General features: G+C 40.0%; 1 protein-coding gene across 3 annotated transcripts in view; it reads left to right on the top strand.

Moving 5' to 3' along the window:
* The window catches only part of zfyve9a (zinc finger, FYVE domain containing 9a), a 93,255-nt gene that overhangs the window by 37,310 nt on the left and 31,086 nt on the right, over window positions 1-24,859 (top strand). The window contains exons 4-7 of one of the 3 annotated variants that reach the window (XM_067990207.1): window positions 8,311-8,432; window positions 9,543-10,547; window positions 20,852-20,951; window positions 22,164-22,214. In XM_067990207.1, the coding sequence (XP_067846308.1) occupies window positions 8,311-8,432; window positions 9,543-10,547; window positions 20,852-20,951; window positions 22,164-22,214 (1,278 nt within the window). Of the gene's footprint in view, window positions 1-8,310; window positions 10,548-20,851; window positions 20,952-22,163; window positions 22,215-24,859 lie in introns of all 3 variants that reach the window. The other 2 variants (XM_067990205.1, XM_067990206.1) reach the window with 2 other exon arrangements.

The following is a 24,859-nucleotide window of genomic DNA, read 5'->3' as shown; positions in this document are numbered from 1 at the left end:
TTTTCTGGAGTTAGTTAATTCCTTTCACATCAGTTGATGCTCTTGATATACTTCATCAACATGTAGGTGCACTGACCAATGCAAGCTACAATGGTTTTCCTAGTTCCTACAGGAAAAAATTGCGCAAAGTAGCAAATACCAACAAGGAGAAGGCAGCTCCCCTTGTGCCTGTCCTGACAAGAATTAAATAAAAATTACAACACAGAAACAGGCCATCCTTTCCAACTAATCTGTATTGGTGTTTAACCTCTATAGAAGCAATAGTCCAAATCCTATGGACTATTCCATATTCCTTTATCCCTCTTTCCTTCAACTACCTATCTAACCTATTCTTAACATTGACAGTTTCTGCTTTAATCACGGAATCCAGTAGTGCATACCACAGCCGCTCAACCCTGTGTGGGGGGGAGAAAAGAACAATATCTCTGTGTCCTAAATCTCTTGCACTTCATCATATATCTGTGTCCCCTTGTCCTTGGCCCCTGAAGCACTGAAAATAGCGTGTCTCCATCTACTCTGCCCCATTCATTCATAATTTTAAACACTTTAATCAAATCGCCCTATAATATCCTTTGTTCTAATGAAATCAGTTCCAATTTTTCGTGTCTTTGTATCTGTAGTTCCTTGTACCAGGAAGCATCCTTGTGATTGTCCCAACATCTTTTCTATAGTGTTCAGCTCAAAACGGCATATAATATTCCAACTGTGATCTTACTATGGTTTTGTATAGATTCACCATTTCATCATGACTTTTACATTCTATTAAAAACTCAGTTGCACATTAGCTTTTTTTATGGCCATATCCAGTTGAGATGCTGCTTTTAATGTGTTGTGTGCCTGACCACCCACCTTTCTCCATTCAAAGTATAATTATTTGTTTTTCTAACCAAAATGTACCATCTCACATTCACTAACATCGATTGCCATCTGCCACTTTTGTCCATTGCATGATCTTATACATAGGACCCAAGGAAGCTGCATGGGGATAAGTTATTTACTATGCCTCCTATTTTAGTATTGTCCACAAATTTGGACACCACTCCCTCTAGCCCTATATTCAAATTATTGATGTACGCAAACAGAAGTGGCCTCAGAACAGAACCTTATGGGATACCATTACCCACTTCCAACCACTTTGAGAAACTGCCCTTAGCTCCTACCCTTTCCTTCTTTCCACCCAGTTTTAAACCTGTTTGCTACCATTCCCCTAATTCCGTACCCCTTAATTGTTTCCTGTGTGCTACCTTGTCAATGTCTTTCTGAAAGTCTATGTACACCATATCCACTGTTTGCCCCATCCACCATATCTGTTATAAGACAGAAAAGTGTAGCCTTTTAGCCCCACTTCATCTACAGCTGCCACTGCAATGAATTCTTAGGCTGTGCCAAAGAAAAAGTCAGCCTGGCCAGGGCCTGGTGCTGGAGACCTTTCTCTGTACTAGTGCCAGAGGGTTGTGCTATCACTGGGCGAAGATGAGCAAAGTGAGGCTTTTCAGTAGCCCATACTCAACCTTCTCAATGTCAGTCAGGCAAGGTTCAATGAGTGCCAGCATTTCAACAAGGAGGTTCCTCCATGGTGTGTCTTGTATCTGTGACCTCACCAGCATGTGGGCAATCTGTCACCACCTTGGGATATATAAGGGAACAGGAGTGAGCCATTTAGCCCTTCGGGCTTGTTTCGCCATTCAATTAGATCATGGCTAACCTGTACCTTCACTCCATTTACCTGCCTTTATTCCATATCCATTGATAATCTTACCCAACAAAAATCTCCCAATCTCAGTCTTGAAAATGTCAATTGATCCAGCATCCACAACCTTTTGGAGGAGAGTTCCAGATTTCTGCTACCCTTTGTGTGGTGAAGTGCTTCCTGATTTAACTCCTGAATGACCCGGCTCCGATTTTAAGATTATGTCCTTGTTCTTGATTCCCCCACCAGAGAAAATAGTTACTCTGTCGAATTCCGTTATCATTTTAAAAACCTCCATTAGATACCCCTCAACCTTCTAAATGCAAGGGAATTCAAGCCAATTTTATGCAACCTGTCATAATTTAACCCTTAAGCTCTGGTATCATTCTGGTGAGTACGCTGTACCCCTTTCAAGGCCAATATATCTTTTTCCTGAGGTTTGGTGCCCAAAAGATGGTGTCTGACCAAGGCCCTCTACAACTGAAGCATCGCTTCCTCACTTGAATTTCGCTCCCCTGCCTTTGAGTTAATGGCCAACATTCCATTAGCCTTTTTGATTACTTTTTATACCTATGCACTAGCTTTTAGTGATTTGTGTACATGGACACCTAAATCTCTTTGCTCCTCGACAGCTTGCAGTCAAGAAAATATTTCAATTTTTCTTTCTCAGATCCAAAGTGGATGACCTCATGCTTCCTACAGCATGCCCTGCCCGTCTTTCTCCCCCCCCCCCCCCCCCCCTCACAAACAATTGAACGCCCTCTGCTAAAGTTTTGCCCACTCACTTAATCTGGCTACGTCCCTGTGTAATGTCCATCCTCCCATCCACACAACTTACTGTGCCTCCTAGCTTAGTGTCATCTGCAAAGGTGATGTACCCTTCACAAATCCATGCTGATTCTCTTTCATCAGCTGATACTATCCAAGTGCTCAGTTGCTGTCCCTGATGAGAGATTCCAGTAACTTCCCCACAATTGATGTTAAACTGACATGTTGTAACCTGGTTTCTCTCTCCCTTCTTAAATAATGGTGACGTTTTCAATTTTCTAATCTAAGGATACAATTCCTGAATCTAGGAAGCTATGGAAAATTTTGACTAATGCATTTAGAAATTTACGGAACAGAAGGAGGCCATTCGACCCATGTCTGTGCCGGCTGAAAAAGAACCATTCACCCTAATCCCGCTTTCCAGCTCTTGGTCTGTAGCCTTGTAGGTTACACTTCAAGTGCATATCCAAGTTGTGGTGAGGGTTTCTGCCTCTACCACCCTTTCAGGCAGTGAGTTCCAGACCCCACCATCATCTGGGTGAAAACATTTATCCTCAACTCCCCTCTAATCCTCTACCAATTACTTTTAATCTATGCCCCTTGGTTATTGACCTCTCTGCTAAGGGGAATAGGTCCTTCCTGTCCACTCTATCTAGGCCCCATATAATTTTATACACCTCAATTAAATCTCCCCTCAGCCTTCTCTGTTCCAAAGAAAACAACCCCAGTCTATCCAGTCTTTCCTCATAACTAAAAATACTCCAGTCCTGGCAACATCCTCAAATCTTCTCTGTACCCTTTCTAGTGCAATCACACCTTTCCTGTAATGTGGTGACCAGAACTGTACGGAGTACTCTAGCTGTGGTCTAACTAGTGTTTTAAACAGAACTAGCATAACCTCCCTGCTCTTTTATTCTATGCCTCGGCTAATGAAGGATTGCAATTTCCTCACAGATTTCTTTTAATACCTTGGGATGAAAACCAGCAGGTCCTGGACATTTGTCTGTCTGAAGTCCCATTACATTCTCCATTACCATTTTTTTAAACTTGTATTAAATCCACCGAGATCCTCCCCTTATTTTTAAGTTCCCTTGCTTGCATTTTGTTCTCTTCCTGCACTTTTTTTCATATTGCCTTTTTTTTTGCACCTCTGCCTTCTTTGTTGCTTTTTATAGCCCTTTTAGCCTTTGATGCTTTTTATGGCACTCCCAATCTGCTGGATTTCCACTTTTCCTTGCATTTGTGTAAGCCTTTTCATTCAGTTTGATACTGTCTCTTACTTCATTTGTTGACCTATAGTTTTTTAACTACCAAAGTGGAGCCTTTGCCTTTTAGGAGTTTTTTTTCCCACCAGTGGGTGTCACAGGTCCATGTTGTGTCTAAGACTGTTCATGGTCGTTCAGGGACATTTCTGTTTTGTTTTCAACCTGCTCCAGACTGCTGTACATCAGCAGCAGAATGCATCGTATGCCCTGGAACTAGGGGATCTTGTTGTGCTGGCTTGTTGGCTTGCATTTGTTAGATTCCCAAGGAAACTGTTATAGTAGTAATTACAAGTACCCTTTGGTAAAGGGGTTTACGAGCAAGTGAAGGAACTGTTGGAGGATTTATAAACAAACAAAACCAACAAGAATTTTGGGTTTGTACTGGAAGATACTGCAATTTTAAGTCTATTCAGGTTGTACTGCCAAACAAGCATGCCTTATATAGCTTTGGGAATCACCTATTCAGTATTAGTATTTAATACTGCACAATAATTAGGGAAAGTTTTTGGCGAGATGGTTATGGCTTTGTTTAGTATCAATTACAATTCAGAATTAGATTGGATTTGGCACCAGATTTGTGTAATGAGTGTAGTTTAATAATGCTTATAAAGGAGGATTCTGACTGGAACAGTATTTAAAAGCTGATAGTTTGGACCAATTGTCATACAGATCTTAGACTTCAGTATTCAAATGTTATTGCCTGCAATGAAATTGAAATTTTTAATGCAAGTAGGAATGACAAATCAGAAGAGGCCTGCGTGTGAGACACCTACATTGGTGATACCTGTTTTTCACCTTTCAGTGAAATGTATATAATGAGAAGATGTTGGGAGCTGGTGATTTACAGGGGGGAGAAAACTGGTGTCTGCACCACAATTGTCAGCATTCAGACATGAGTAAATTGTATTGGAAGTGATTGTAAATAGTTTCTTTTCTGTAAAATGACAGTTGCGGTATATATTTTGAGTTGTTCTGTGCAATAGTTTCTGTTTGTGTCTGTATAATTGTATGTTGTCTTATCAGCACTGTTCAGATTTAGGGTTTTGGAAATTTTACACTGATGCACAGGGATGTTGCATTAGTATATTTTCTTCAGTTGTGTACTTTTAACTATAGTAGTTGGCTGTGTTTTTGTTTATTTCTGTTGCATATGCTGTAGTTTGATGGCACTTGTATCATTTGAATTTGTGCCAGTTATTTGATTCTGTTATGCATGCTAGTTACTTTCCATTTTAAACTGTATTTAAAAGTTGTTTCCCATCTTTTGAGATGTTGTTCTGTGACAACTTTCATACCACAGTAAAATATTTTAATGTATAAAATAAAAACAGAACATTCTGGAAATACACAGCTGGTCACTCAGCATATGTGAAGATAAAAAAACCCGTTATTGATGTTTCAGGTCTGTAACTCCATCAGAACTGAAGACTGAAAGATAAATAGGAATTTTAATAAGGTTGGGGGAAAAAAATTGAGAGAAAAAGTGGGAATCAAGAGATATGCCATTTGCGGAGAGGGAGTAAATGGGTTTAATGACTTTCAGACTAATAGAAAACTGTGCGATGACGTAAAATATAATTTGGTGTGTCTCTCCATCATCTCCCCAAAGACCGCAAATAGTGTAGGGTTAAAAGACATGGAAAGACCCACACAAAAATGAGATAAAGGGAGAGTGGAACCAGGCTATGAATGCAACAGATCAGAAGTTGAACTGAAATTGCTATCAAAACATGTGGTTTTGTCTCTCCTCAGAAGAGGGGGAGAAAAGCAGGTGAACATCACAGACTTAGACCGCTGTCAGCATTGAGATAAAGGTCCTCCATTTCAAATGTCAGGCCACCTCCCCTTGCTCCAGATACCGACAGACCAACCCCACATCACAAGCACCCTGTGCTTTGAAGAAAGTGAAGGATATAGGTAAGGTCTGAAGTTACTGAAGTGTTTAGTCCAGAGAGCTGCAGAAAGATATGGTACAATATTTGTTCCTCAAGCTTGCATTGATCCCCTTGCATCTCCTATACTTTTCCAATTCAAAGACTAAGATGTCAGAGTGGGAATGGGCAGGAGAGTTAATATGGCAAGCTACAAGGAGGTTAGCATCATACTTTTGGACAGACTGGAAATGTTCAGTACGGAGACCTAGTGATTATGGCATTGGACTGGAAACCCACTGACAAGTTGGATAATTGAATCCAATAAATGTGGTAATTTGGGTTTATGAATACATAGCAGAAAAAGACTGGAAGCTGCCAGATTGTTATAAAAACCCAACTGGTTCACCACTGTTCTTCAGGTAAGGGAACCTACCACTCCTCTGCCAAACATGTAACTATCTCAGCTGTGGTTGACTCTTAATGCCCTCAGGGCAGCTCTGGATGGGCAATAAATACTGCCTTGCAAGTGTTGCCCACATCCCAAGACAAATAATAAAACGAGCATTCACCTAATCTGTGTTGGGTTTCCCCAATGTAAATAAGACTACACTGTGAGCAGCAAATACAGTATTCTAGATTGAAAGAAGTATATCTTGATTGCTGTATCAAATGGAATGGGTGTTTCAACCCTGGATAGTGGTTTGGTAGAATAGATAAATGGGACAGTTGTTGCATCTCCTCTAGTTGCATGGGAAGATGCTGAGGGATGACGTCTGGAAAAATAAGGGTGGTGGAAAAAAGGTACTGAGCGAATGCTGCACTGTTGGAGGTACCATCTTATGGATGAGACATTAAGCCGAGGCCCCGCCTGCCCTCTCAGGTGGACTTTAAAGATCCCCTGGTACTATTCGAAGAAGAGCAGGGGCGTTCTCCCCACGTCCTGGCCAACATTTATCCCTCAACCAACACCTAAAATACATGATCTTGTCATTTGTTTCATTGCTGTTTGTGGGGGCCTTGCTGTGCACAAATTGGCTACCGCATTTCCTACATTACAACAGTGACTACACTTCAGAAGTACTTCATTGGTTGTAAAGTGATTGGGGATGTCCCAAGGTGGTGAAAGGTGCTATATAAATGAAAGTCTTTCCTTTATATCACTAAGGGACTGGTCCCTCTGGAAAGCAGAGAGGATGGGAAAATGTGCTTGGTGAGGGAATCTCGTAGGTGGTGTAAATGCATAACTATGATCTGGTGAATGCAGAGGCTGGTGGACACCATCAGGATACAGGTTGACCTGTTTTTACTTTGCTCAGCACTGTTTTGGTAGGATTTTTGGGTTTTTTTTCTGATGTGCATTTGCTGCTTGCCTTCCCCCCTCTTTGTCTGGGTCTACAATGTCTTTTCACCCTATATTGATTGCACATTCTTTTGTCTTTTTTATGACTTCATCACCTTATTGATCATCCAACAACTTTCTGTTGAGCAGTTTGTAGGTAATCAACCCTTATACTCCATCTCTGACATTAGCATATCTCCCTTTTTCATTTTATCCCCCAATTGCACCAAAATGCCTGTTTTATCATTTAGCCATCATTAATGTGTCTTTTCATAAATGCTGACCTGTGTACTTTCAGCATTTTGTGTTTTATTTCAGATTTCCAGCATTTGCACTTTTTGTTTCCCTTAATTACTAATTGAAACAGTAAAATCAAGAAATTGGGCCTCCTTTCAATAGAACAAAGAAAGTTAAGAGGAGATATAATAGTTACTCCAAATTGAGAGGTTTTGATAATGTAAATCAGGAAAACTGTTTCCACTGACGGTAACTATAGAGGGCATACATTTAAAATTATCAAAAGAACAAAGGAAGAGGATAAGAGAAATATTTTATGCAGAGGGTTGTTGGGGCATGGAGTGCTCTACCAGAAACAGTGGTAGAAGTGGAATCCGTAATAGCTTTTAAAAGAGACTTGGATAAATATCTGTAGAAGAAAATGTTTAAAGGTTATAGGAAAGAACAGGGGAATGGGACTGTGGATAACTGAGAGTTGGCACAGGTACAGAAGGCCAAATGACGGCCTATGCTTAAAATTATAAAATTCTATGGATTATCATGTTTGAATTCAGTTTGCATATAGTTTCTGTATGTCATCTGTGTTTCGGTAGTGTTTTGATGTCTTCCCAGTTTCAATAGTTTCTGCTTAAGTTTCCTGGAATTAAAGATATTTACTATACTCTGTAAAGTGGGGCACAAGTGTGGTTTCTTAACAATGTCCAGTCAAATTTGATTAGGTGTTACAATCTTTACATCAGCAAAGTGCTTTATGAAGTTTGTGTTCAGCTGAACAGTTGATCATTATTACAAACTGTGCTTGCAAAAATTTACCTGGTGCTAGCTGAAGGTCCAGTGAAATGTTCTAAATCATTTGTATGTGGCCTGTAATAAAATATTGATCAGATTTTTTATATAAATTTGTATTGCCTGTTTTAGGAGCATTAAATGTAAATGAAGTGCCTGAGAGAAAGTGGAAATGTTATCCTTTTAGTAGATACCTTTTCAAGTGTCCTTTTGATGGACGTTTCTTTGGTTTTCCAAGAGTTGATCCAAGGAGAGGTAAATGACGATTATGTAGTTGACAAGAATAAGTTAATAGCAGTAGAATTAAAGAAGGTTTATATTTGTAATAATATCTGGGTTTCTTTTTTCCAGATGACACTGAGTCCCCAAGTGTATTTGAGACAAAGTGGAGTCAGATTTTGGATCCACCTTCTCATCTGCTGTCACTAAATCCAGCCTTGTCTAATGTGAATGTGGGAGCATTATCCAATGAGGTGCAAGCAAGACTAAAATGTTGTTCTTCACCTAAATCCGAGATTGCAGTGTTTGGGGGAGGGGATCACTGTCTTAATGGAAACAATGCCACAGAAAATCTAGGGCTTGACGTGAAGTGGATTAATGACGGAAGAGTTCCTGTGACGAACAAAAACAATAATTGTGATCATTGGTCAAATTCTTTTGAATCATCAGTGCAGTCTGCTTGTGAAAATGAACTATGTTTTTCTGAAGATATGAATTCTTCAAGTATACTTGGGTTAATTGTACAGAATTCTGACAGCCAGCCAGCACAGTGTGGTGACCTATTGCAGGAGGACAACTCAAACAGCCAAAATATGTTGAATGTTAATAGCTTTATAGTAGAAAACACAAACCTGCAAAGTGGCCAGTTGTTACCTGACGTGAATGGTCAAACTGAGAAGACTGTTATAATGAAAAATATTCAACAATTAAACACACTCTGTACAGATGAGCTGTCTGTAAAAACTTCATTTGAAAGTTTAAAGAACTGTACAGATTTGGAAAATGTATCACCTAATTCAAAGGAGTCTTGGATGGTTGATGATTTATCAGTTATTTGTGAACGTAATGTATTGTCTGGGTTGGATGGTGCTACTGACATAAATGAATTAAGTGATTCATTCTCTGGAAAGACTGAAGCAAATGATGCTGTTACAGACCTCGAAGATGAGTCCTTAACACACATTGAAAATAACTTGGTTGTAAAAACTGGAGATGATGTAGATGGAAATCTGGATGGAATAGCTAATGCACAGAGATTGGATGACCTAGATAATTTTACTGGGCTAAAAATGGACTTTCAAAAAACACAATCTCAACAATCTAAGTCCTGTTCTGTCGACAACAAACCAAATTTGATTGCAGTACAATGTAACTCCTCAAATAATGGTAATTGTGGAGATAATAGTCACCATTTAGAGAATGACATCAGTAAGATGAGTATAAGCAATGAAATGACTGTTTGCCAAAATGCTAGTGAAAGCAATGACATTCTGTTCATGCAGGGATATACCACTGATCTGTCTTACCATTCAAGTAAAATGCCATCATCTCAGTCTGAAATAACGTTTGATCTGTTAACTCAGGACATGAGGCAAAGCAATCATCAAGCATTGGAAGAGGATGCATTGGTACAAAGCAAAATTATGGATGAGGACTCTGGAAATAATGGTGAGATTGTTTTAGATCTAACAAAACCATTGGCAGAATCTATGGTTCCTTGTGAAGATTGGTTGGAAGAATCACATACCCCGTGTGCTGACGTGAAGGAACAGGTGTCAACGCCTTGCTGTTCGTGTGATGGATTAGACGCTACATCTATCCCAAGTTCAACCACAGCTTGTGTTTCTAAATCTTTGTCTTTGCCTTTAAAGGAAGATTCAGTTACTGAAGAGAAGGAGATTGAGGAGAGCAAGTCAGAAAGTTACAACTACACCCAACACCGGGAAAACGATGCAATGGAAGCAGGAGTGGCTAATGGATTGGCCAGATTAAGTATTTCTACAGATATTGCTGATCAGTTGAAAGACAATTATTTTAACACTCCCAGCCTGTCTGCCACAGTAACTTGTGCACAAGAAGATGCGGCAAAATTAGCTCTAAATAACGCACAACCAGTCAGTATTCCATTTGGAGGTGCTAGACCCAAGCAACCGTTGAACCTGAAACTACAGATCCCAAAGCCTTTGACTAACCAATTATTGAACGACTTGGGCTCAACTAACCCTGTGTACAATGTAAAAAACAAAAATATAGGTTTTATTGATAAAACAGACCCCCCAGAGGATTCCCCCCTGTGTGCTTTGAATGGTGCTGCTTTAGTACCAGATTGCAGCAGTAATGGTGATGATTTAGGAGTGTGTTATGCTGGGGCTTCCAAAGATATCAACTCAGATTATACTTTGGGATCTGAAAGTCCGGATAATGACCTGAGAGCTGGACAGTTTCCAGGACCCCTCAGAAAGCCATTTACAACTCTGGGTGATGTAGCTCCAGTATGGGTACCAGATTCCCAAGCACCAAACTGCATGAAATGTGAGCTGAAGTTTACATTCACAAAGAGGCGTCATCACTGCAGAGCTTGTGGAAAGGTGAGTTATCTTTCTAATTTAAGTACACTTTACATTTTGCAGAAAAAAAGTTTACTTGTGTAAGCATTTTGAAAGATTAGAGCTGCAAGCTGAGTGATTACTATTTCATTTGCAATGATTCAATAATCTTTGGGGTGATATTTAGGGTTGGACTTGATTTTTTTTAAAAAGTCACATTGAGAAATTGGCCTCTCAATTGCTCACATGGTTTCTCTTTGTACGTTTAATATGTTTTACTCTTGATTGCATTCTGTGGCTTTAAGTCATATGATTTAAACAGGATGTGAATCCAGTGGCTGACCAGTGGTGTGCTTTGGAAAACGACCGAAAAGGTAGATATTGTTTTAAGTTGAGTTGTTGGGAATGGCACTGTTCCTCAGTGAATAACAGCAGGTGACTTGTGCTTCAACTCCTATTTGTTGCTAGAAATTTAGTGATACACGAGCAGCTCAAAGGATGACTTTTTTGCTCTTTCCTCTCCTAGGTCACTGCTTGTTCTCTGCTCAGCACCTCCTCTAACAGCCTGGCTAGGAATTGTAGCTTGTGCTGGGTAATTTGAGTCTCACCAGTTCATGATGTAGTATGCTTGTACTTAAGACTGCTGCAACTACCTGTTAAATTTTAGGTGTTAGTTGGCAGCATTTTGCTAGAATGTTTGCCTGACTACATTTTGTGGTATTCTAGTACTTGTCATAGCTTCTATTTTGATCTTTCACTTACTTTGTAAGCAAAGTAAAATGGGGGTTATTAACTAGTAAAATTCCAGTACTAAAAAGGAAATACAGTTCATGTCTATTGTATTTGATATTGTTGGTTTACAGAATAGTAATAGAGGTGTGGGTCTGATTATTACAATGGATATATATGAATCTTTACCATAGCACATCTGTGAACTTGTTATATTTTTTGTTTACTGTCCTTCATCCATCCCTGTATCTTTTCACCACATTACCTTTAATGCTATGGGCCTTAATCTTTTTATGTGCCCGTTATCAAACTCCTTGAAAGTCAAAATATATATAATCTACCATAATTTCAATTCCTGTCTGTTCTAGTGTCATCAGTACATCTTCACTGGATTTTCCTCTCGTCCCTTTTGATGTGCCTCAACCATTTCTATATCCTCCATCTGTTGCATCTCAGTGGCCACATTTGTAAATGTGGTTAGGTAATAGAAATGTCGGACATAATTGTACAACTGTATGACTAGTTTATAGTTAGCCTTTATAGTTGGTAAGCTGAAATTAAGTGTTGTGAATCTACAAGTAAATTGAATCATTAATGTATCAGCAAAGTAGCTAATGAATGGAATATCTAACTTAGCTGGCATTTTTTTCTAATTACCTAGGCTTTTCAAATTTAAAAAAAAAAGTTATGAAGGACCACGGCCCATAGTGCAAAACACAATCCAGATTTAAGATTGGGAGACCACTGAGTTAAATCGAGCTATTTATTGGACGATGTCAATAGAAATTGTAGAGTATGGGAAGTAAGGATTCTGATGTCTTAGAAAAGAATGAGTTAAATTCAGTTTGCCTACACAAAGGTGACTTTGAAAAGTAATACATTGATTGTAAAGTGCTTTGGGACATCATTAAAAAATATACAGTGCTATATAAATGAAAGCTTTTTTTTTCTTTACACTGCTAAAATCGAGATTTGAATCATTTGTTCATGCACATGGGTGCTATTTGTGCTGTGATATCCAATGTTTCCAGCCCAGGGTAAGTAAATAATTGTCCTGGTTCACAACCTTGAAACTTTAACTTGGATTCTCAAAATTGATTTGAATTGCTGTCTTGGATTTATTGGTAATACTTCAATGATGATAGTTGTCCAAAAAAAATAATTGGCTATGGATTAAGACCAAAAAGTGCTTTAACACTTGAAGACTGTTGGATTTGCATTGAGGAACAGCATTGAATTTTGAAGTCGTTTGTAAATGCAAATAAACTACTTGAAATTTGTTGGGTCATCTGTTTTTATTTGTGAGAGGTTTATCTATCCATGACAGAACAATAATGAATTTGTGACACTTTACTTTTCATTCCATTTTTTAAACAAATTCAGTTACAAAATATATGAACTGCAAGATTCTGCATGGTTTTGTATTTAAAAATGAAAAGATAGATCAGTGATTTGGGAAGTTCCAGATTGAAAACTGCATTAACTTCAAGCTGTTGATGGTCGCCTTATTGATTTTCCCTCTTTCCCCCTGTAATCGTTTCCTATTTAATGGAACTTTACTTTCCATGAAAAATATTCCCTTGAGAGGTGAAGTACTTTAATTTCCCCAAATAGTGTTGCTGGCTATGTGTGTGTTCTAAATAAGCATAATAAATCAAATTGTGTAATGTAAAAATTGATTAGTGATTTGTGCTCAAGTCTTCCACTTTATTGGAATTGTTTGCTTGTAAAATAATTGAGCTTTCTAGATTTAAATTGTTCCTGTAATCTTTAGCATTTGCACATAATGTGGATCAACAATACTGCATATTAGTTTTGAGATTAAAATTGGTAATATTTAAGTGACTTTACATCCAGTCTTGTTAAACAGCAGAGAATCTATGACTGGAACTCCAATTCAGTGGTCTGGCCTTCATAACTGTTCTCTCCTAAAGATTTAGGTCCATTTAACAGGTTTTAAAAGTAGTTTGATCATAGTGCTATATTTTAAATAAGAGAATTTGCATTTGCTCTTGTGTGGATTTTCTAAATTGCTCATTCCTGCAGAAATTTATTCTATTTTTCTGTAATGATTTGACATCAGCTTAATACTCATTTTTAGTAATGAGTAGCTCTCGAGTTTCCACTCCAGATCTCATTTCTTGCTGTCTTGTAATTGCCATGATGCTTCTTTCTTGATACAGCTGACTGCAGTGATTGCCCCACCCCCACCCCCCACACATATATTTCATAAAAATTCAAGTGCCACAAACCTGGCCAAAATATAGTAGAACTTGAGTTCTTTCAGAAGGAGGATAAGGTGAGTGCCTAATTTTCAGCAACACTCTTTCAATGGTGTGATCAGCTGGCATGTAACAGCTAATCTGACTCTTGGCTCTGTTTCTCACTCTTTCCCTCCCTCACCCCCACCCCCGGTGTTTCCCCCCCCCCCCCCCCCCCCCCCACCACCAAAAAGTGCGTTTGCAAATCCAGCTGCTGGACCCTATAGATCCAAAAGAGATGGCAAAAATGTTCCCCCAGTATCATATCATTGCCCCCTTCCAAAGGTGAGTGCTAAAGGCAGTATTCATTCACTTCCAATGATCCCGTTAGTGGGTTTTGCTGATTTCAGTGTTTTGAAATTGTCTACTTAGATAGCCTGCCTATTTAAACACACTCATGCTAGTGAAGGAATGGCTACTGTACCAGCTTATGTTCAGCATAGGTTCCACTTACTGGCACAAGAATTTGTTAAATGGGCAGGCTCTGGACTGATTTTTAAAGTTGGCATATCAGTGCTGTGTTGGCTGCTGATGGCATTATTGGCTTCTTGGTTTGAACTTCGAATCATAGAATCTTACAGCACAGAAGGAGTCCATTCAGCCTGTCGTGCCTGTGCCAGTTCCTTGAAAGAGCTGTCCAATTTAGCCCCAAAACCCTGCAAATTAGTCCTCTTCAGGTAGATGTCCAATTGCATTTTGAAAGTTCCTAATGGAATCTGCTTCCACCACTATTCCATATCTAAACCTCCTTCTGTGAAAAAATTTCTCCTAATTTCCCTGTAGTTCTTTTTGCCATTTATTTTAAATCTGTGACCTGGTTACCGACCCACTTGCCAGAGGAAACAGTTTCTCCCTACTTGCTCTATCAAATTCAACTTCAAATTTGTTTTGTTTTCTCAGCTTACTTATCTGAGACAGATAGTAACCCTCAAGTGCTTCTGTGCTCAAGGCAAAATCTGTTCTGCTCTTAATATCTTTACTATATGGGACCCTAGGGCAGTGTTTGCAATCTCAGCAAAGCTGTGGTCACCTTCCTGCTCTAGACTGTCTCCTTGGTCTTATTCATTACTGCAGTAGTTGTACTGGTAATGTTTTCCTTTTGCCAGAGACAATATTGGTGACCATGGAATTACATAGAATCTGCAGCACAGAAACATGCCATTCGGCCCACCTGGTCCATGGCAGTGTTTATGCTCCATGTGAGCCTCCCTCATGTACTTATCGAGCTTCCCCTTAATATCCTTGGTATCAGTCACTTTTGTAGTGCTCGCTTGCTTTGGAGTTGAGTGCATACTGTCTTTAGTGCCTATAACTGAGAGGCTTGTTGGTGGTGACAAGACCACTCTCTAGGTCTGCGGTGTGTCTTGGGATGAGGGGGGGTGGGGTGGGAAGCAGGAGCTGTGAGTGAATGGAACAGCCGTGTAGTGCCAGCTGATTTTGCTGGTATCTGCTGTAGGAAAGGACTGAGAATGGTTGGGGAGAAGCAGAGCATTCAAATCTCAGTGGCCATCAACAATGCAATTTGAGGGCTCTTTTCTGCCATTTTTCCATTAACCATGAATTCCCTTCCATTATGATGAATAATAGTTCTACTGCAGCAAGAAAATTTAGTCACTATCAATGGAACTGAAATCTTGGCTTGTAGCCCTGTCATGATTTCATCCCCTAATGCCCCAACCACTGTCTCAGTTGAAATCAACTAAACACATCAAGGCGTACAACATGGAACGTTCCCTATTTCATGGGTCAGCTACTCATTGGATGAACTCATTGAACCACCCAACTGCTAGATCACTTAATGGAGACATTTACTGTTGGAAAAACTATTATCCAAGGCTACAGAAGAGTAGATAGATCAGCTGCAAATGACTAAGGTTCCAGCCACTATCAAACAATTGAAGTGCCTAGACAGTCGTTGATACCAGTAAGGAAACCCTGAAGACGACTAGTATCGTGCATAAAATTTCAAAGCAGGCAGGAAAAGCAGTCTTAAGTTATTCAGCATCTTTTAATACTAAATTTAGTATCGAAGATTGAGCAAAAGCAACGATTGATCAGACCCATGTTACTGTGCAATACTGGTGAGTTGAAGTTGTTTGGGACCATACACCTTTTTGTGCTAAGGTCGGTCACTTGGCACCTACTGGCAGTGTTATAGGAATTGGAGCAGGCCAACCAGCTCCTTGAGCCTATTCTGCTATTCTATTAGATCATGGCTGATCTGTACCTCAACTCCATTTACCCTACTTTGACCCTTAAGTATTCCTTAACAAAAATGTATCAATCTGTCGTGAAAATTGCAATTGACCCAGCACTGCAGCCTTTTGGAGGAGAGGGTCCCAGATTTCCACTACCCTTTGTTATGAAAAAATTCTTCCTGATTTCACTCTTAAATTAGCCTTGCTCTAATTTTAAGATTGTGCCCCCTGTTCTGGATACCTCCACCAGCGGAAATAGTTTCTCTATCTAGTCTATCAGATCCCATTATCATTTTAAATACCTCAATTAGATAACCCCCCAACTGTCTAAATTCAAAGGAATACAAACCAAGTATATGCAATCTGGCCTCATAATGTAACCTTTAAGCCCTGGTATTATTCTGGCAAATCTGCACTGTACCCTCTAAAAGGCCAATATATGCTTCCTGAGGTGTGGTGCCCAAAACTCCAGATGGGGGTCTGACAATACCTCTGTACAACTGAAGCATATCTCCTCCCCTTTTGTATTCCAGTCCCTGGGGATAAAGGAAAACATTCCGTAAGCCTTTTAGATTACTTTTTGTACCTGGTTAACCGAATCCTTTGCTGCTCCACAGTTCCTGGTCTCTCGCCATTAAGAAAATGTTCCGATTTTGTCTTTCTCGCATCCAAAATGGATAACCTCATGCTGCCCCACATTGAACTCCATTTGCCATAGTTTTTCCCACCCACTTGATTTGTCTATATCCCTTTCTAACTTCTTGCTCCTATCCACACAACTTACTGTGTCTCCTAACTTAATGTCATTTGAAAACTTTGATGAAGGGAGTGTTGTATATCCAAGTCATTGGTATATATGGTGAAAAGCTGAGACCCCCGTACAGATCCTTTGGGAACACCACTTGTTACATCATACCAGTCAGAGAACTAGTCCTCTCTCCCTACACACTCTCCTACCTGCCAAACAATTATTAACCCCTGTCATAAGCTTACCTCCAATTCTGTGTGCTACAATTTTTTGCTAATAATCTCTTGCATGGAACCTTATCTATACGGACTTCCAGAAGGCATTTGATAACATCCACAGTCACGCCCCTATCCAGCATGTTAGTGACCTTTTTAAAAAAAAATTCAACTACATTAGTCAAACATGACCTACCATTCACAAATCCATGCTGACTCTGATCAGCTCGTGCTGAGTCATTCCGTCCCTGATAGATTCCAGTAACTTCCCCACAACTCATGTTGAACTGACTGCAGCACTGAAGACATTCTTAGACGACAGCTATATTTGGAAAGTCACTCTATAATTTGGAACATTAAATCCCAGAAACGTTCTTCAAAATTGTTTTCCTTTGAATCTTCTTCATTGTTTCATAGAAAAGTTACACCATGGAAGGAGGCCATTCGGCCCATTGAGTCCATGCTGGCTCTATGCAAGAGCAATCCAGCTAGTCCCACTCCCCTGCCCTTTCCCTGTAGCCCTTCAATTTTTGTCCTTTCAAGTACTTATCCAGTTCCCTATTGAAGGCCATGATTGAATCTGCCTCCACCACCCCCTCAGGCAGTGCATTCCAGATTCTAACCACTCGCTGTGTTTTTTTAAAAAAAAAGTTTTTCCTCATGTCACCTTTTTGGTTCTTTTGCCAATCACCTTAAATCTACGTCCTCTGGTCCTTGACCCTTCCGCCAATGGGAACAGTTTCTCTCTATCTACTCTGTCCAGACCCTTCGTGATTTTGAATACCTCTATCAAATCTCCTTGCAGCCGTCTCTGTTCCAAGGAGAACAACTCCAGCTTCTCTGGTCTATCCACATACTAAAGTCCCTCATCCCTGGAATCATTCCAGTAAATCTCTTCTGCATCCTTTCTAAGGCCTTGACATCTTTCCTGAAGTGCGGTGCCCAGAACTGGACACAATACTCCAGTTGTGGCCGAACCAGTGCTTTATAAAGGTTCATCGTGACTTCCATACTTTTGTACTCTGCCTCTATTTATAAAGCCCAGGATCCCATATGCTTTTTTAACCACTTTCTCAACCTGCCCTGCCATCTTCAACGATTTATGCACATATACCCCCAGATCTCTCTGTTCCTGTACCCCTTCTAGAGTTGTGCTCTCTAGTTTATATTGCCTCTCCTCGTTCTTCCTAATGAAATGATCACTTCCCATTTTTCTGCGTTAAATTTCATCTGCCACGTATCCACCCAAGCCACCAGCCTGTCTATATCCTCTTGAATTCTATCACTATCCTCCTCACTGTTTACTATCCTTCCAAGTTTTGTCATCTGCAAATTTTAAAATTGTGCCCTGTACACCCAAGTCCAAGTCATTAATATATATCAAGAAAAGCAGTGATCCCAGCACTGACCCCTGGGGAACACCACTGTACACCTCCCTCCTTGTCTGAAAAACAACTGTTCACCATTGCACTCTGTTTCCTGTCCCTGAGCCAATTCTGTATCCATGTTGCTACTGCCCCCTTTATTCCATGGGCTACAGTCTTGATGTGCCGGACAGTAGGCTTATCTTTATAAAGTGCCTTTTGAAAGTCCATATACACCACATCAACTGCCTTGCCCTCATCTACCCTCACTGTTACCTCATCAAAAAGCTCAATCAAGTTAGTTAAACACGATTTGTCTTTAACAAATCCGTGCTGGCTTCTCCTAATCAATCCATCCTCCTCCAAGTAACTGTTAATTCTGTCCCAGATTATTGTTTCTAAAAGTTTCCCCACCACCGAGATTAAACTGACTGGCTTGTAGTTACTGGGTTTATCTTTACACCCTTTTTTGAACAAGGTGCGACATTTGCAATTCTGCAATTCTCCAATCCTCTGGCATCACCCCCGTATCTACGGATGTTTGGAAGATTATGGCCAGTACCTCTGCAATTTCCACCCTTACTTTCCCTCAGCAACCTAGGATGCATCTCATCCGGACCGGGTGACTTATCTAATTTAAGTACAGCTAGCCTTTCAAGTATCTCTTCTTCATCAATTTTTAGCCCATCCAGTATCTCAGCTATATCTTCCTTTACTGATTGTAAACAATTTTACAACACCAAGTTATAGTCCAACAATTTTATTTTTAATCCCACAAGCTTTCGGGAGCTTTCCCCTTCCTCAGGCGGTGTGGAAATGACATTTTCGAATCCTTCGCATTTTAAGATCACAAAACAATGCCTGGTGATTACTGCCCGTTGCCAAGGCAATCACAGTGAGCAGACAGAAAGGTGTCACCTAAAAAGGCCACCGAATATACAAACCCCCAAAAAAGAGAGAGAGAGAGAGAGAGAGATAAGGAAGACAGTCAATGACCCGTTATATTAAAAACAGATAACATTTGTTCGCTGGTGGGGTTACGTGTAGTGTGACATGAACCCAAGATCCCGGTTGAGGCCGTCCTCATGGGTGCGGAACTTGGCTATCAATTTCTGCTCGACGATTTTGCGTTGTCGTGTGTCTCGAAGGCCGCCTTGGAGTATGCTTACCCGAAGGTCGGTGGCTGAATGTCCATGACTGCTGAAGTGTTCCCCGACAGGGAGAGAACCCTCCTGTTTGGCGATTGTTGCGTGGTGTCCGCGCAACAATCAGAGACTGTGGCAGCATCTCTTTCCTTGGTAAAGACAGACGCAAAGTACTCATTTAGTACCTCAACCATCCCCTCTGCCTCCATGAGTAGATCTCCTTTATGGTCCCTAATCGGCCCACCCCTCCTCTTACCCATTTACTGTTTACATGCCTGTAGAAGGCTTTTGGATTCCCTTTCATGTTGGCTGCCAGTCTATTCTCATACTCTTTGCCCCTCTTATTTCCTAATTCACTTCCCCTCTGAACTTTCTCTATTCTGCCTGGTTCTCACTAGTGTTATCAACCTGTCATATGTCCCTTTTTTCCATTTCATCTTACTCACTATCTCTATTGTCATCTAGGGAGCTCTGGCTTCAGTTGCCCTAACTTTTCTGCCTCGTGGGAATGTTCCTAGACTGTACCCAAACCATCTCCCCCTAAAAGGCTGCCCACTGTTCAATTACAGTTTTGCCTGCCAATCTTTGATTCCAATTTACCCGGGCCAGATCTGTTCCCATCCCATTGAAACTGGTCCTTCTCCAATTGAGTGTTGTTACTTTAGAGTGGTCTGTGACCTTTTCCATAGCTATTCTAAACCTTATGATACTATGATCGCTGCTCCCTAAATGCTCTCCCACTGACACTCCACTTGGCCCACATGAAGGTGGCTCACCACCACCTTCTCAAGGACAATTAGGGATGGCAATAAATGCTGGCCTTGCCAGCAACACCTACATCCCATGAACAAATTTTTTTAAAAAACCTCATTCCAAGCTCGGCAATGCCTCCCTTCCTCGTTGGGCCAGAAATGTACTGGTTAAGAAAGTTAACCTGAGCACATTTCAAAAATTCCTCCCCCCTCTGTGCCCCTTTATTATTGTTATCCCAGTTTATAAGTCCCCAGTTATCACTACTCTATAGCTTTTGCACCTCTCTGTAATTTCCCTGCAAATTTGCTCCTCTATCTCCTGCCCACTAGTTGGAGGCCTATAGAATACACCCAGTAGTGTAATGGCACCTCTTTTTTTATTTCTTAACCTTGACCTTTCCAGGACATCTTCTTCTCTCTCCAGCATTGCAGTATTCTCCTTAATTGATACTGCCAACCCTTCCCTATCTTTCCTGAACACCTTGTATCCAGGAATATTTAGTACCCAATCCTGCCCTTTTTTGAGCTAGGTCTCCGTTATCACCACGACATCGTATTCCCATGTGGCTATTTGCGCTTAGAGCTCACCAATCTTTACCACGCTTTGTGCGTTTACACACATGCACCATCATCAGAGTTCTATCTGGTTTTCTCTAGTTCTGCTTAATGATGCACATCATAAGGTGGTTTCTTGTGTTCAGGCTGTGAGAGGTTAGAATTAAAATTGTGGGACAGTGCTCAATATGTATGTTCAACTATTTCACAATCGTATAGCTTAAGTTCATTGCATAAATATTTTTGCCATATACAAGATCAAAGTTAGAACATTGCTAGAATTTGATCATTGTGAAGTCTTTTTGACTACTTTTGTTTTATTATGCAATTAACTATTTTTGTATGAATCCTTTTTTGATTTCTCCTTTCTTTTCTGTAGGTTTTCTGTACAGCATGTTGCAGTCTGAAATGCAAGCTAAATTATATGGACATGAAAGAGGCCCGAGTTTGTGTAACTTGCCATTCTGTCCTTACAAGTTGTAAGTTACTTTCTTTTTTCTGGCCTGCAATGTGATTTTGTAAGGGATTGAAATACTAAAATAGGCTATACCAACTTTTATTTTGCCTTTTAAATGTTTAGGAACATTAGCCATCAAAATAGTTAGATGCTGTTTTAGACAGGAAGCTTAAGGATTACTTCCGAGTATTGTAATACTTAGGTGTTTTGCTTTCTGACGGGTAATTTTATAAGAACATAGGAACATGAGTAAGCCATTCAGTCCCTCAACACTTCCGCAATTCAGTTAGATCATGGCTAATCTGTACCTCAACTCCATTTACCTGCCTTTGCTCCATATCTCTTGATACCCTTGCATAACAAAATTGTCTTGAAAGGTTCAATTGATCCAGCATCCACAGCCTTTTGGAGGCAAGTTCCTGGTTTTTACTACTTTGTGTGAAGAATTGCTTTCTGACTTCACTCCTGACTGGCCTGACTCTAATTTTAAGATTATGCCCCCTTGGTCTGGATTCCCCTACCAGAGAAAATAGTTTCTCTGTATCTATCCTAACAAATCCCTTTTAACATTTAGAAACACCTCTGTTAGATCACCCCTCAACCTTTTAAACTCAAGGGAATATAGGCCAATTTTATGCAACCTATCCGCATCTAACCCTTTAATCCCCAAAATTATTCTTCAGGAAGCTCAAAAGGAACCCACAGTATAGCACCTGTGCTGTGTTTCTAACTATATTCGAAGTGCATATAGGTGGGCTTTGTTAGGATGCTTTTTATTCTAAAAATGCATAAGTGCAATTGTGAAGCTTGCCTTACCTGGGACAATGTTGCCTCAATCATGTATTTTTAAAATGGGATGAAACTCTAATATATTTAAAGTAGTTTAAAAATTTTCTCCTTCCTCTCTTTCCTGCTCCCCAAACTGCTTTCCTCAAATAGGGATCATCCAGCCTGCAGACATATCCATGCCACTCATGGAAAATGTGCTTACGTGAGGGACCATTTCTCTTCCCTTGTCTAGCCACCTACTATGCATATTCTTATGTTTCATTCTTGCCTCCCTGTCCAAAATTGGAAAACCTGTTCCACTTCACTTTCTTTCTCCTTCTCCCTCTGTCCCCTCACTGAAAGCCAGAGAGCAATGTTGAGGTTTGAAGGTTGGATCAGATCCAAAACTTGACCGTTTGAATCGCAGCGTAAACTCAACCATTTCTCTATTCCAAATTGTTCCTAGCTTCAAGCTTATCCATTTTGAGGATAAATTTCATTCCAGAACCAATTCAAGGTTAGTACATTGTAAATAGTTTAGATTTATGACTGTACTCAGTCATTGAGAAACAAAAAAAATGTGCTGGCCCATTGGGAGCCAGCGATATAAAGGGTGTTGCTGTACTCAATCTGCATTTGAGAGTGTGCACTGAGCCCAGATTATAGTGCTCTGTCTAAATACATAATAAGGCTAACTCCTAGAGCCTATTAATTTTTTATGGCAGTGTCTTGCACAATCTCCTAATAATGTGACTTTAATTTCAAGTGATAGCTTAACACGCTACAAGTGAATTTGACCTTGGAAGACTGGTGATTCATGTGTGCTGGTTTAAGTCCCAGAATGAAGCAAAAGCAGAGTGCTCGATTAGTTCCATTTGTTCTGTGGATGAATACTCGTACTGTTCCAGCGTCATGAAGTCACTCAGTGTTTAAGTAACTGATAGCTGATGACAAATAAATAGAAGCTGACAAGTTCACTTGATAGCAGTTCTGTCCCACAGTAAACCTTAAAGCAATTTAATTTGCAAATGTGAATGAGGATATTGATACTCAGAATGAATACATTAGTTCAAGAAATGTTGGGTGTCCGGAAACTGAGCATTGACAGTACAAGCTGTGTCCTATACTTGTACAATAAAGGCATTGTGGACAAGATCAGGCCAAGATGGTAGTTTGCTTGGGAGGAGATTATTTAGAGATGTTCTTAGTTTCTATGTACTTAGATGTATACTAATTTGTATAAAGCAATTGCTTCTATTTCTAAAACAAATTAGAATGTTAAATGAAAAGCAGATATAAACTGAACCATAGCTGGGGTGGCAGCTCAAGCAGCTTTGCTTATCTTTCTTTTATGTGAAGAAAACAAACTTTTTTAAAAAACTGAACGTCACTAGTTATGTATGAGGAAAACTCATCCGTTCAGACACAACCTAGTGATTTCTGCCCTTCCCAATCATAGTATTCAACTGCTTCTGAGTTTGAAGTTTTTTTGCCTCTGCCATCCTGCCCAGAAATCTGTTCACTTATTGATCACTTTGTACGAAGAACTTTGCAATATCACTCGAGTTTGCTTTTTGCCTGTTTGAACGTGTGTTTTTTTTTATTCGTTCACGGGATGTGGGCGTCACTGGCAAGGCCGGCATTTATTGCCCATCCCTAATTGCCCTCGAGAAGGTGGTGGTGAGCCGCCTTCTTGAACCGCTGCAGTCCGTGTGGTGACGGTTCTCCCACAGTGCTGTTAGGAAGGGAGTTCCAGGATTTTGACCCAGCGACAATGAAGGAACGGCGATATATTTCCAAGTCGGGATGGTGTGTGACTTGGAGGGGAACGTGCAGGTGGTGTTGTTCCCATGCGCCTGCTGCCCTTGTCCTTCTAGGTGGTAGAGGTCGCGGGTGCTGTCGAAGAAGCCTTGGCGAGTTGCTGCAGTGCATCTGTCCCCCTTGTCCTCCTGTCACTGTTAATTTGAAGTAATGTGAATTTACCTTTTTATTTTATATATTCACTGTCTAGCAAACCTCGAAGGTTCTGTCTTCGTCAACTCCTTTCATGGCTTAAAACCCCAAATTTTGCCAGTTATCTCGTAACTCCATTCTTTGAATGTAGGGATCTGTTTTATGGCTCTTTTAGGGCTTGGCACCCTTATGTCTTGGTGGCCAATGTTTGGTCAATTTAAGCATGACTTCCTCCAATTTGTAATCTTAATGTTTTGACTGTAGAGTATTTTGTTTGCTGTTCCACAGTGGTCAGGCATCCTAGGTGTTGTCTACAAGTACCCATAAATCTTTCACTTTCATGCTTGGATGTTTCAACACCATTAACCGTAACACAATTTGAATAAGATCTCAAATTATTTGATGCAAAATATTTATAATGTGAAAATGTTCAATAAAATGCAGAATTTCAACTTTTTCTGTTGGAATGCCATTATAAATTTCCAGCTTCTGTGCTGCAAGGGTCATTTTATGGTTATTGCTGTATTTACCTATCCAGACATTACAGGCACTTTCAAACATACTGGTAGATTAACAGATGTGCCTAGAATGACTCCTGAACTCTTGACAATGAGCATAAAATTTATCTAGTATCTAATTTTTCCATGTTTGACTTAACTTATTATTCATGAGCAGTTTGGGACTCGTGTAGATTAAAGGTGTATGCTAGATCTAATTGTTATAAAATCCATTCCACACAGACTTAAGTTGGCCCTCTCTTCTGGCAAGGTATATGACAAGTGAGCTGCAATCTAAATCCGGACAGCAGATCTATTTTTGCAGATCATGCTGTTGTTACGAAAGCACTGACTGTGTGTTTTCTGTTTTGTTGTTCTTAATGGTATGCTAGTCCTCACTACTGTAAATTCTCATTAACTGTGACATAATTTAACTACATAATTCACTGCAATTGTGCCACCCTTGACAATTGGAGCACTTGATGTAATTTAACCTATGGCAGAACTCCTGCCTCCAGAAGGCAACATTTGAAGGAAAGGCAAGTTATCTTTGACTTGGATCCGGGCTTCTAATGACGACAAATGACGAACCCAGTTCTCACTGATTGCTGAAATAATTATTTCTGACAATTGTGGCATGCCAATCAAATTTACAGTCTTCTAGTATGCTAACTGGAGAGTCGCTGAATTGAAAAATATTTTTAAATGGAAA

The sequence above is a fragment of the Heptranchias perlo genome, chromosome 9 (assembly GCF_035084215.1).
Source record: "Heptranchias perlo isolate sHepPer1 chromosome 9, sHepPer1.hap1, whole genome shotgun sequence".
Classification (NCBI taxonomy): Eukaryota; Metazoa; Chordata; class Chondrichthyes; order Hexanchiformes; family Hexanchidae; genus Heptranchias; species Heptranchias perlo.
Note: the sequence above shows the minus strand (reverse complement) of the source record. Positions and strands in the feature narration are given on the sequence as shown.